Here is a 13,718-nt window from a genome sequence, read left to right as displayed (position 1 = left end):
TTCTGTCACCCTCTAGTGGTTGGCCTCCTGTGGTTCTTTCCATACTGTTGCAGTTCCTTGTTAGTTATTGTACTTCCTCTCATGTCACCTGATTTTGAGCTCTTCACTCTTGAACTCGCACCATGCTGTTGTTTTCTTTTTGTTGTTTTTTCCACGTGTTCGCGCCCCTGTTTGAGGTTAATGTTTTGTCATTGTGTTGACAGCAGACACCATGTTTTATTCATGGACACGTTAGCACATCTCAACCTGCGACCTTCACGTCACGTGGGTTTGGAAGCACGCAGCCACCTTGATTTGTGGAGGTCACTTCACAAATGAAGAGCGCCGGTCATTTGGAATGAACCATCAGAGAATCTCATCGTTATCAGAACTTTTGGTGAAAGGACTCACACACATCGGATCGGTGCGGCATCTGCAGTGATGTGGTCGCTGTATCGGACCGTCGTGGTGAAGAGAGAGCTGAGTAGGGGGGCAAAGCTCTCAATTTACCATTCGATCTACGTTCCGATCCTCACCTATGGTCATGAGATTTAGCTCATGACCGAAAGAACGAGATCACGAGTACAAGCGGCCGAGATGAGTTTCCTCCGCAGGGTGGGGGTGCTCCCTTAGAGATAGGGTGAGGAGTTCGGTCACTCGGTAGGAGCTCGGAGTCGAGCCGTGCTCCTCCACGTCGAAAGGAGTCAGTCGAAGTGGCTCAGGCATCTTTTCCAGATGCCCCCTGGACGCCTCGCTGCAGAGGTGTTCCGGGCATGTCCCATTGGGAGGAGGCCCCGGGGAAGACCCAGGACACGCTGGAGGGACTACGTCTCTCGGCTGGCTTGGGAACGCCTTGGGGTTCCCCCCAGAGGAGCTGGGGGAGGTGTGTGTGGATCGGGAGGTCTGGGCGGCTTTGCTTGAGCTGCTGCCCCCCGTGACCCGACTCCAGATAAAGTGGAAGAAAAATGGATGGATGATGGATGGACTCATACACAGCAAATCAACATCCTCTTTAACCACAGCGTCCTGTAACCTGCAGGCGGTTTGAAATAATGACTCATCTTTGCTTTACAGACACTAACTTAATAAAGACACATGTTTTGCTTCTTTTACATCTTTCCCATTTAAATTCACAATACTTTACTCATTTATTCACTCGTGAGGCTGTGCGTTCATTCTTTAGTGGTTCTGACATTCACACATGATGAGTGTTGCTGCTCTTGTGTGGGAATGCCTCCTACTGTTCTCGCAGTCATGGAATGACACAATGGAACTTGTCCACAAACCAGAGAAAAGTCCTAAATGTATCAGTGTTTTCACTGTGAGACAGGAGAGCGCCCTGCAGGAGCACCATTCAATAGCCACCAATGAGCACAGAACCTGTGGAGGATCCCATCCTGGACACCAGGTCTCACCCGCATGCAAAGAGGTGCAAAGCAAGCATGCACAAGGTACCTACCAGGATACCCCTTACTGCACAAACACAGAGGAGGCCCTCAGATGGACGGGACATGTAACAGGGACCTGAGGCAGGAGCAGGCAGCAGGTTCTGAAGTGGGGCCCTGGATCCAGGTAGATCAGGGATTGGGGGAACTGAGGAACACACCTCTATCCTGTGTGGAAGCCTTTCCAACAGCAGTGAAAACAAACAGGCTGCACCAGGTAAGCTGTGGGTCACATGGACCACACCGTGAATAGGTGAGGACCTCCACACCTGGATCAGGACACAGGGAGGCGTATGTGTCACCAGGCTGTGGCAGATGAGACCTGACCAAACTTGGTTTTAGCCTGAGCTCCACCCACTGAGCTCCATCGGTGATTCCACTGTAATTATGTTCCATTTGAGTATTAAACAACCTTGGGTGCAGTTATAACGCTTGTCAGCGCCTTCAAACAAATGCAAATGACAGTTAGCTCATTTAAAGTTCAGCCAAAGAAGAGATTCATAATGCTAAGTGTGTCCTAATGTGCAATTATCAAGGTTCCAATTAAGCTGATTAGCACCATAAGTCACAGCTTCTTGACGGCTGTTTGATGCAGCACCAACACCGTTTCATCCACTAATTAAAACGGTTCATGAAGCTGTTGCACTGAATACAGACAGCCGGCTGCTCCTGAGACGAGTCAACAAAGACAAAGTGTAAAGTGAACGCGTGATCCGCAGATCTGCAATTTGTCTCCTGGACGCGAGTGACGCCGGACACATCACATAGTGATGACCAAATTACCCAGACAAGTTTCAGACTAGAGTTACTGCACTTTCAAACAGCTCAACATATAGGACAGGACTGGGGTTCACCCAGGACAGGACGCCAGTCTATCGACTTGATTTTATAAAATATATATAAAGATTTTGGCATCCCAGAGTTATAATAAAAGTAGCATTTAATGCCCCTCCCCACGCCCTTTTTATAGGCATGTCAACACCAACTAAAGTGAATATGTATGTGAGCTATATTTTTATTCCTTAATAATAATAATAACTCACCACCAGATGGTGATCAGCTGACAGCTCTGCCCCTCTCTTCACCGAGCATCCAGAACATGCAGCTTCTGCATCAGATGAGATGATACGATCACAAAATTGATCATCGACCTTCGGCGTATAGGGCGCTCTGGTACCACGTACACTTATGAGCATCCTTATGTTTGAACATGGTGTTCGTTATGGACAGTCCATGACCTGCACTGAAGTCCACTTACAAATGACCATTCAGGTTTAGATTGGGGTCACCTCTCCAGGTGTTTCTCTCATTGCCCATGTGTGTGTTGAAGTCCTCCAGCAGAACAATGGAGTCTCCCACCAGGGCCCATAAAGGACTCCATTCAGGGGACTCCAAGAAGGCCAAATACTCCAAACTGCTGTTCGGTGCACACGTGCAAACAACAGTCAGAGATTCACCAGTTATACAGCTTCATGGTAACGTGGTAGAGACGAGGATTTCCTCACAGATAAGACCTGAACGTTTTGCTACAAATTACCAGAGGGGACATCTGAGATGCAAGTCTGGATATGATCTGTTTGGTGGGACAATATCCACGTGAGGATGGTTACCTTTTGTAGCCATTCAAACCTGTTTGTGTCAACTTCAGACTCAGACTCACTTTTATTGTCACTCGACCCTTACAGGCAGAACGAAATGCAGTTTGTCCAGGTCTTGGTGTAGTTACTTGTGTGCATGTTCTCAGACCAACATCACCAGGGGATGTAAACTTTTGATCAGGGTCATTTGGTTACTTTCTGTTGTCATTATGATTTAAAAAGTGACCACAGTTGTTTGATAATAAATGGTTTCACACATAACTGTATACCCCCCAAAAAAATCACACATAAATTGAATCCAGTTTTCATATCAATTATCATCACAGTTGAAATTCATCACACATTTCATTTATTTATGAATAATTAGCAGGTTTTCATAATTATTAATGCTTTTATGATGCATTAAATGTACCTAAAACATTTGCACAGCGCAACAAACACACACACACAATCAATCAATCAATCAATCAATTTTTTTTTTTATATAGCGCCAAATCACACAAACAGTTGCCCCAAGGCGCTTTATATTGTAAGGCAAGGCCATACAATAATTATGTAAAACCCCAACGGTCAAAACGACCTCCTGTGAGCAAGCACTTGGCTACAGTGGGAAGGAAAAACTCCCTTTTAACAGGAAGAAACCTCCAGCAGAACCAGGCTCAGGGAGGGGCAGTCTTCTGCTGGGACTGGTTGGGGCTGAGGGAGAGAACCAGGAAAAAGACATGCTGTGGAGGGGAGCAGAGATCGATCACTAATGATTAAATGCAGAGTGGTGCATACAGAGCAAAAAGAGAAAGAAACAGTGCATCATGGGAACCCCCCAGCAGTCTACGTCTATAGCAGCATAACTAAGGGATGGTTCAGGGTCACCTGATAGCCTAACTATAAGCTTTAGCAAAAAGGAAAGTTTTAAGCCTAATCTTAAAAGTAGAGAGGGTATCTGTCTCCCTGATCTGAATTGGGAGCTGGTTCCACAGGAGAGGAGCCTGAAAGCTGAAGGCTCTGCCTCCCATTCTACTCTTACAAACCCTAGGAACTACAAGTAAGCCTGCAGTCTGAGAGCGAAGCGCTCTATTGGGCTGATATGGTACTACGAGGTCCCTAAGATAAGATGGGACCTGATTATTCAAAACCTTATAAGTAAGAAGAAGAATTTTAAATTCTATTCTAGAATTAACAGGAAGCCAATGAAGAGAGGCCAATATGGGTGAGATATGCTCTCCTTCTAGTCCCTGTCAGTACTCTAGCTGCAGCATTTTGAATTAACTGAAGGCTTTTTAGGGAACTTTTAGGACAACCTGATAATAATGAATTACAATAGTCCAGCCTAGAGGAAATAAATGCATGAATTAGTTTTTCAGCATTACTCTGAGACAAGACCTTTCTGATTTTAGAGATATTGCGTAAATGCAAAAAAGCAGTCCTACATATTTGTTTAATATGCGCTTTGAATGACATATCCTGATCAAAAATGACTCCAAGATTTCTCACAGTATTACTAGAGGTCAGGGTAATGCCATCCAGAGTAAGGATCTGGTTAGACACCATGTTTCTAAGATTTGTGGGCCAAGTACAATAACTTCAGTTTTATCTGAGTTTAAAAGCAGGAAATTAGAGGTCATCCATGTCTTTATGTCTGTAAGACAATCCTGCAGTTTAGCTAATTGGTGTGTGTCCTCTGGCTTCATGGATAGATAAAGCTGGGTATCATCTGCGTAACAATGAAAATTTAAGCAATACCGTAATAATACTGCCTAAGGGAGCATGTATAAGTGAATAAAATTGGTCCTAGCACAGAACCTTGTGGAACTCCATAATTAACTTTGGTCTGTGAAGAAGATTCCCCATTTACATGAACAAATTGTAATCTATTAGACAAATATGATTCAAACCACCGCAGCGCAGTGCCTTTAATACCTATGGCATGCTCTAATCTCTGTAATAAAATTTTATGGTCAGCAGTATCAAAAGCAGCACTGAGGTCTAACAGAACAAGCACAGAGATGAGTCCACTGTCCGAGGCCATAAGAAGATCATTTGTAACCTTCACTAATGCTGTTTCTGTACTATGATGAATTCTAAAACCTGACTGAAACTCTTCAAATAGACCATTCCTCTGCAGATGATCAGTTAGCTGTTTTACAACTACCCTTTCAAGAATTTTTGAGAGAAAAGGAAGGTTGGAGATTGGCCTATAATTAGCTAAGATAGCTGGGTCAAGTGATGGCTTTTTAAGTAATGGTTTAATTACTGCCACCTTAAAAGCCTGTGGTACATAGCCAACTAACAAGATAGATTGATCATATTTAAGATCGAAGCATTAAATAATGGTAGGGCTTCCTTGAGCAGCCTGGTAGGAATGGGGTCTAATAAACTGTTGATGGTTTGGATGAAGTAACTAATGAAAATAACTCAGACAGAACAATCAGAGAGAAAGAGTCTAACCAAATACCGGCATCACTGAAAGCAGCCAAAGATAACAATATGTCTTTGGGATGGTTATGAGTAATTTTTTCTCTAATAGTTAAAATTTTGTTAGCAAAGAAGTCATGAAGTCATTACTAGTTAAAGTTAATGGAATACTCAGCTCAATAGTCTGACTCTTTGTCAGCCTGGCTACAGTGCTGAAAAGAAACCTGGGGTTGTTCTTATTTTCTTCAATTAGTGATGAGAGAAAGATGTCCTAGCTTTACGGAGGGCTTTTTTATAGAGCAACAGACTCTTTTTCCAGGCTAAGCGAAGATCTTCTAAATTAGTGAGACCCATTTCCTCTCCAACTTACGGGTTATCTGCTTTAAGCTGCAAGTTTGTGAGTTATACCACGGAGTCAGGCACTTCTGATTTAAAGCTCTCTTTTTTAGAGGAGCTACAGCATCCAAAGTTGTCTTCAATGAGGATGTAAAACTATTGACGAGATACTCTATCTCCCTTACAGAGTTTAGGTAGCTACTCACACACACACAATATATATATATATATATATATATATATATATATATATATATATATATATATATATAATATATATATATATATAGTAATAAGACATTCTTTCTGTGTTTTAAATCATGCTTTCACATCCCAGAAGTTGATTGTTTGTCTTTCAGTGTCAGTTTTGTGTCCAGGATCTGATCCATTTCTGCGCCTGTAATATATTCTTCAAGTTGTTGAAGTCTAGAGTCACATGGTGTTGCACAGTTAACGGTGCTGGACAGAATTATTTGATGGGGGCAGAGTTTAACTAACAGGTAATCCCTGAAGCTAACTTGTCAGTTAGCGCCACATGGACAAAATACGTAGTTGACAAACCCATTTAGTCTCCCTTATAATCACTGGTCTGACACACAAAGTTGTTCTAGTGGAACCCAAGAATCCTCCAAAGGGATCTGTTCCAATCCACGTGTCTCATTAGGTCACTGGTTCGTGTCCAAGTTTCACAATCATGCAGTAAAACTGGAAGCAGGGTGCTAATTATTGTCACTCCTGAAAGTTAGGTATTCAGGGAGTCAGTGGTCAAGACATAAAAGCAGGGGGCTCATGATCACCAGAGGTTCCTTCGCTTGGTTCCCTGACAGAGACACAGCAATCAAAGGTGCCCTTGATCACGGTCCTGAATCCCCAAGTTGCTTCCTGTGTTCAATTGAGCACTTTGCATAGCACCGTCCTGTCATCAGTGTGTGTGTGTGAGGAGAGAGAGAGAGAGAGAAGAGGAGAGGAGAGAGAGAGAGAGAGAGAGAGAGAGAGAGAGAGAGAGACATCACTGTAAAACTCTTTTAGTGCCTACATCAGCTGTAGTAATGGAGTCATTTAACATTTAAGGACGGAACTGAAATTAACATGAATACAAATGAGCCAATTTCGTAAATCTCTCTATTTCATGAAAATGTTCAATGTTATTGACCACCAAGACTAAAACAATAACTGTTTTCCCAAAATCAAATAAAAAATACAGACAAAAAGTAAACAACATAATGAAAGGATACCTTGATGAATTTACAGTAAATCGTCACTTTTGCAGGCAGTTTTCTTCAGACAAGTCAGGGGATGGATACATGAACATTTCCAAGTCACTAAATATGTCTTACATGTCATTTATATCAATCATTAAGAAATACATACAGCATGTTACTGTGCGGTAAATCTGTATGAGTAGGGGCAGTCTACCATCAGACTCATCAGGTTAAAGGAAATTATTTATCACATAGGTGAGTACAGAGGTATAAATTTGTTTTGGCCTCAGGCCCCTGTAGCAGCAGTGGATGAGCAGAGACTCTCAGATCCTCCAATGGAGGAGGCAGGGGCACGGAGCCCATCCCCACAGTGGACAGAGGACCATCCAGTTGTGGTGGGGCAGTGGAGAAGCGTCAAGTGGAGAACTGTAAAAACAGTGGAGAGGTGAGTTTGATGCCAAAGCTTCTAAAAAATGTGCCTGTGTCCTAATGGCTTGAGGAGACACATGATGGGATTATGTTGTGCCTGAGTCAATTAGCTGGTTGTGAGAGTACCTGAATCATGAGTCCCCTGGTTCTGAATTCCATCAGAAAGACTCGAAGGAAAGAAAAGTTGAAATTTCAGATTAACGGGGACACCTGCTTCTATTTGGAGATTCCACCTGGCTGCAGGCAAAAATCAATTTACAGTTTGTGTTCCTGCCCCGTATGGATAATTTTATATGAATGTTGCCTACCGTTTGTCAGAAGGCACATGGGACACTTGATCGGTTTCTTGTGTAAAATTATTTTCTTGTTCTATCACTCTGAGGATTCTAGAAAAACTGTTTTTTTTGTTTGTTTGGTGGTTGGTGGTTGGTGACTCTGAGAACTGTAGCCCACAGACTACTGGTGGCTTCGGTGCGTTGCATTGCCAAATATATTAGTTCTTGGACCTTGACTTCCAAAATTACAAAATCTGCATTTATTGACCCATATTTGGGGTTTACAACTTTTTCAAAGGTAAAGTCAAATGCTCCAAAAACAGTTGGAGTACAAACGTGCTTTAAAATGTGTCCTCTCCGTCCTCCCCATTTAAATTTGCGCAGAGCGTTTGCTGAGGTGTGATGATGATACTGGCTATGATCAGCTTCATGAACACACACACACACACACTTCCACGCCACTGCAAAACACAGCTGCGGTCACGTGGTAGCGGTACGTGCGCGCACGCCCTTGGACGCCCAAACGTGTGTGCGCGTGGCGTCAGATGGTATGAAGGGATGAAGCGCCGCCCGCGTCCTCCTCACCCTGTCAGACTGTCAGCTGCTGCGCACCTCAGCGGCACACGTCTCTCATGTTTGTGCACATCCGCGCCACACTGTGCGAAAGAATGCGGCTGTTCACGGTCACACTTGCTCCTCTTCTTCTTCTTCAAGTCAGGTGAGAAAAAAAAAAAAATACTTTGTTCTCTTTTATCATTTGAGTTCTATCGTTTGGTGCCAAAACGTCAAAACGCGCTCATCTCTGGTTTTGGTGATAAAACCGGCGCGCGCACGACTCGGAGGACCAGACTCTTTCCTCCTTCGACACATTAGTTTTTTCTGGTGCTCTTTTTTTTTCCCCTAAAAATGTATATATATATATATATATATATATATATATATATATATATATATATTTTTTTTTTTTTTTTTTTTTTTTTTTTTTTTTTGAAGTAAAAGAATCCTACACTTTTCCTTCATCAATAATACCGTATTTTTGAATGCAGTCTCCAAAAGCGCGCTGTGACGGACTGCGCTCATCGTGCGTAAAAACGATCCAGACAGTTGTGTGAGTTTTTTTATTTGTTTATTCGGGCAAATAATGCATACAAACACACAACTGTAAACATGGCATTAAAAACCAGGAGAGCACATGAAAGCATAAACGCTGATTTCCAATGTGGTTCTTGTGGTCCAGAGAAAGCTGTTCAAATCCACCTCGATTTTAAATGTCCAGACATTCCATGATTTTACTTCTACTTCGGCGTGTCGAATATTGGTACATTTCTTCCTCGAGTCTGTAGATGGCATGTTTTAATCCATCGAATTTAGTGTTTGGCGCAATTTCTTCAAAAACTCGCAAAAAAAAAAAAAAAAAAAAAAGCTTTGCAACCTCTTAAAATATGTGAGACGTGACAAGCGACTTTGACATCGATCAGTAATAAAATATAACTGACTGTGTTGTTTCAGACTTGATTTTCTTTTAACATTATCCAAAATGTGAACCCCGAAATTGACTTTAAGGATTTACATTTCAGTTTCGAATCTGCTGTTCTAACTTTTAAATGAATCTAGTAAATTCACAGTAACCTGCTGCGCTTCCATTGCAGAAAAGCTGCCAAACGTTTACATTTACACACAAATATGAATGTGTGACTTTTTCAGCTTATATGTATAAAATAATTACTTTTAGATGGTCTGTAGCTCATGAGAAAAACACGTTGTATTTAATCAGGTTCTTTTTTAATAATAAATTAATTTTTTAAATTTTATTTTACATTTTATTTATTTATTAAATGATTAGCAGCAGCAGTCTGTGTTTATTATGTGGATGGCAGTGCAGAAGTCTGTGAAATCCCCCCCCCCCCCCTACTTTTTTTAAAGTTTTAAAGCAAGGTTTTTAACCTGCACTCAAAAAACTGACTAATTGGACGGGATTTCCATCTAATAAATATATGTTGTCCCAACTAATTAAATTAAATTATCTGCATGGATTGTGTTTTATTTGAGTTGGGGCTACATATATTATTAGATGGAAATCCTGCACATAATTGAATTGAGTTCATCCAATGAGTCATTTTTTTGAGTGTAATAATCATTAGAAAGAGAAAGAATCTCACATTGTTTGCAATAATAATAATAATTAATAATAATAATGTGTACAGTAGTGTATAAGATTAATTGTGAAACAGGAGCCTCCATAAATAAAAGTCTTACTACGAGTATTAAATGGAAAACACATGACCTGAGCAGCTGAGAATGAAAATGTGCTTTAATTAAACTGTCAGTCCAGTTAATACTCATAATGGAATTATTGGAAAGAATCTCCTCTTTTGAATCAATGAATCTGAGGTGAATGTTTTGCAGCAGGTCCTTTATAAACAAGTCCATCTTCCAGCAGGAGTGAAATAAGCAAGACATGATGAAATGTGGTGACAGCCGGCTGCTGCAATATAGTGGCAGCATTTCAAACGCAGTTAAATAATTCAGCTGGCTGCGTATTTGAATATGTTTGGAGTGCAAGAATCCGAAAGAAGAAAAACTGAAATCAAACTTTAGTCTGGATGCTGGAGAAATGAATTTGCAGATGTTGTTATAGATTTCACCTGGCAAGACCTTGTTCACTGTGGAAGTCAGTTTCACCTGCTAAGCATTTTATTCAAGCACAATGATCAGAATGATGTGTGTGTGTGTTGTGTGTGTGTGTGTGTGTGTTTGTGTGTGTGTGTGTGTGTGTGTGTGTGTGTGTGTGTGTGTGTGTGTGTGTGTGTGTGTGTGTGTGTGTGTGTGTGTGTGTGTGTGTGTGTGTGTGCTGGTGTGTGTTTTGCAGGAGTGTGTCTGCAGATTCAGTGCTATCAGTGTGAGGAGATGACACATGACTGCTCCACGCCGGAGTTCATTGTTAACTGCACGGTGAACGTGCAGGACATGTGCCAGAAGGAGGTTCTGGTGAAGGAGGACGGTGAGTCACAGGCTGCAGGAAGAACAAACAAACAAACAAACATTTCAGCGTCATCTGGTCAACAGACTTTTGATGGTGATTTGGATCTGGCATTTCAGAATTTGACATATGTTCTCTGCACATTTAAAATCAGTGTTGATCATTGAAGCAACAGGAGTGCTGGCGAGTTACTCGTGTGAACGGACACATTAGGACTCACTGTGCTCTCTCAGGATGGAGACTACAGCTAGACTGGCACTGGACACATTCATCACTGGTAGAACATGTAAACTCCACACAGAACAGGCCGTGTGGGAAATGATCCCACAACCCTTCTTGCTGTGAGGCAGCAGTGCTAACCCCTAAGCCACGGTGCCACCCACTTTATGAGTCACTCACTCGCTCATCTTCAAACTAGTTGAGTTGTAAAGTTGAGTTCAACATCCAAAACTCGTAAGAGCTCTTTATGTTAAAGAGAGGTAGCAAGTGGACATAACTAAACACAGCAGCATGTTTTAGAGTGTGGAGCCTGTCCCAGCAGTCACAGGGTGTGAGGTGGGTTCACCCTGGACAGGATGCCAGTCTGTCGCCGGGCCACATGTAGAAAAACAAACACATTCACACCCGCATGCACACCTACAGACAATTTAAATGATTTTTTTTGTGTGTGTGAGACCAGTTCTCTTTTGCTTGTAGAGAATAGAGCAGTTTCTTCTGAAAGCAGCTCTCTTCTGTTTGCAGAGAGTAGAACTATGCATCTGTTAGGAAACTTTTAACAGGTAGGTGCTCAACTGATTTTAAATTTTAAAAATGTTTGCTGTTGTTTCTTTGTTTACTATGTTATCGGTCTCAAAGTTAAAGGACAAAAATGTTTTTTTAAAGTTATCTAAAAAGATAATCTGATAATGAAAACATTATCTTTGATAATTATCTGTTATCGGATTATCTGAACTGTGCCCACCACTGGTATTATAATTGTATTCTGGGCCTCTCTGGGCCACTAGAATCCTTCTCCTTATTCTCCCCTTTTTGGCACCCCTGCAAGGATGACAAAAAAGGGTTCTGAGAAACACCATGGCTGCACATGTCACTCACACCGCCACCAACATCAATCACAGACTAACCACACCCCCTCCACAAACACATGCCTCACTCTGTGGTTGCTATGAGAACCCTCCTCCCCTGCTTGTAGTGCTCATGGGTTGACTTTAGGTGGCTTCCCGCATGGATGGAGATGTTGGTGAGTTCTGAGTGTGATCCTTCCTTACAGATTACATCCTTAAATATGAAAAAGCACAATAAAGAAAATCTGTCTTCAGTCTTCGTCCGGGGGCTGAAGTCATCAAACTGACCTGAGGTCAGTGTGGACAACAAACCCTCCGGTGCTTAAGAACCGTCATCAGCAGGTGGAAGCCGGAGCTGAAGGTTAGAGTTTGAAACAGACGTTAAACATTCTGTCTCGGCTGAGCAGAAAGTGTCTCGGCTCATCATCCTGCGTACAGGTCGCCGTCATAAGCGGGCTGTTGTGGAAATGTTGGGGCATCACTAAGCATGCACCGCGGCACTGATGGGATCATAAAAATTTGATTTGTTTTGGCCTGTTTGTGATTTTAACCTTCAGCTGTTGTTTGTCTTTCGACACGTCTCACCTGAAAGATTTGATTTTGCCTCAAATAAATGAAAACCGTTTTTCACTTTTTCCAACTGTTATGGACGTTAGTGCTATGAAGAAATGTCCATGTGACCGTGAGGGCGCTGCGTCGATGTGCCCGTTGTCCAGAGAGACGCATGAGATAAAACACGACTGTCTGAAGTTGTGGATTATTACCCTCAGTATTGCAGCAATATCTCCAAAAGTCAAAGAGCAATGACAATCAAATTTGGTGGATAAACTCGACACACTGTCCCCTCACAACACAGGTCATATTAAGGTCATAGGGCTATGGTTAAGGTCAAATCAGAGGTCATCTAAAATACATCATTAATGATTATTATTATTCCCTGCAGAGGAATGGTCTATTTGAAGAGTTTCAGTCAGGTTTTAGAATTCATCATAGTACAGAAACAGCATTAGTGAAGGTTACAAATGATCTTCTTATGGCCTCGGACAGTGGACTCATCTCTGTGCTTGTTCTGTTAGACCTCAGTGCTGCTTTTGATACTGTTGACCATAAAATTTTATTACAGAGATTAGAGCATGCCATAGGTATTAAAGGCACTGCGCTGCGGTGGTTTGAATCATATTTGTCTAATAGATTACAATTTGTTCATGTAAATGGGGAATCTTCTTCACAGACTAAAGTTAATTATGGAGTTCCACAAGGTTCTGTGCTAGGACCAATTTTATTCACTTTATATATGCTTCCCTTAGGCAGTATTATTAGACGGTATTGCTTAAATGTTCATTGTTACGCAGATGATACCCAGCTTTATCTATCCATGAAGCCAGAGGACACACACCAATTAGCTAAACTGCAGGATTGTCTTACAGACATAAAGACATGGATGACCTCTAATTTCCTGCTTTTAAACTCAGATAAAACTGAAGTTATTGTACTTGGCCCCACAAATCTTAGAAACATGGTGTCTAACCAGATCCTTACTCTGGATGGCATTACCCTGACCTCTAGTAATACTGTGAGAAATCTTGGAGTCATTTTTGATCAGGATATGTCATTCAAAGCGCATATTAAACAAATATGTAGGACTGCTTTTTTGCATTTACGCAATATCTCTAAAATTAGGAAGGTCTTGTCTCAGAGTGATGCTGAAAAACTAATTCTTGCATTTATTTCCTCTAGGCTGGACTATTGTAATTCATTATTATCAGGTTGTCCTAAAAGTTCCCTAAAAAGCCTTCAGTTAATTCAAAATGCTGCAGCTAGAGTACTGACGGGGACTAGAAGGAGAGAGCATATCTCACCCATATTGGCCTCTCTTCATTGGCTTCCTGTTAATTCTAGAATAGAACTTAAAATTCTTCTTCTTACTTATAAGGTTTGAATAATCAGGTCCCATCTTATCTTAGGGACCTCGTAGTACCATATCACCCCAATAGAGCG

General features: G+C 41.7%; 1 protein-coding gene across 1 annotated transcript in view; it reads left to right on the top strand.

Annotated features, from left to right (window-relative positions):
- The first annotated feature begins 8,344 nt into the window (after positions 1-8,344).
- LOC117525059 (ly6/PLAUR domain-containing protein 1-like) overlaps positions 8,345-13,718 on the top strand; it is a 40,491-nt gene continuing 35,117 nt past the window's right edge. Inside the window, 3 exon segments of the mRNA XM_034186900.1 lie at positions 8,345-8,365; positions 8,367-8,394; positions 10,546-10,677. Coding sequence (XP_034042791.1) covers positions 8,345-8,365; positions 8,367-8,394; positions 10,546-10,677 — 181 coding nt within the window.

This window comes from Thalassophryne amazonica, chromosome 14 (assembly GCF_902500255.1).
Source record: "Thalassophryne amazonica chromosome 14, fThaAma1.1, whole genome shotgun sequence".
In the NCBI taxonomy this organism is placed as follows: domain Eukaryota; kingdom Metazoa; phylum Chordata; class Actinopteri; order Batrachoidiformes; family Batrachoididae; genus Thalassophryne; species Thalassophryne amazonica.
Note: the sequence above shows the minus strand (reverse complement) of the source record. Positions and strands in the feature narration are given on the sequence as shown.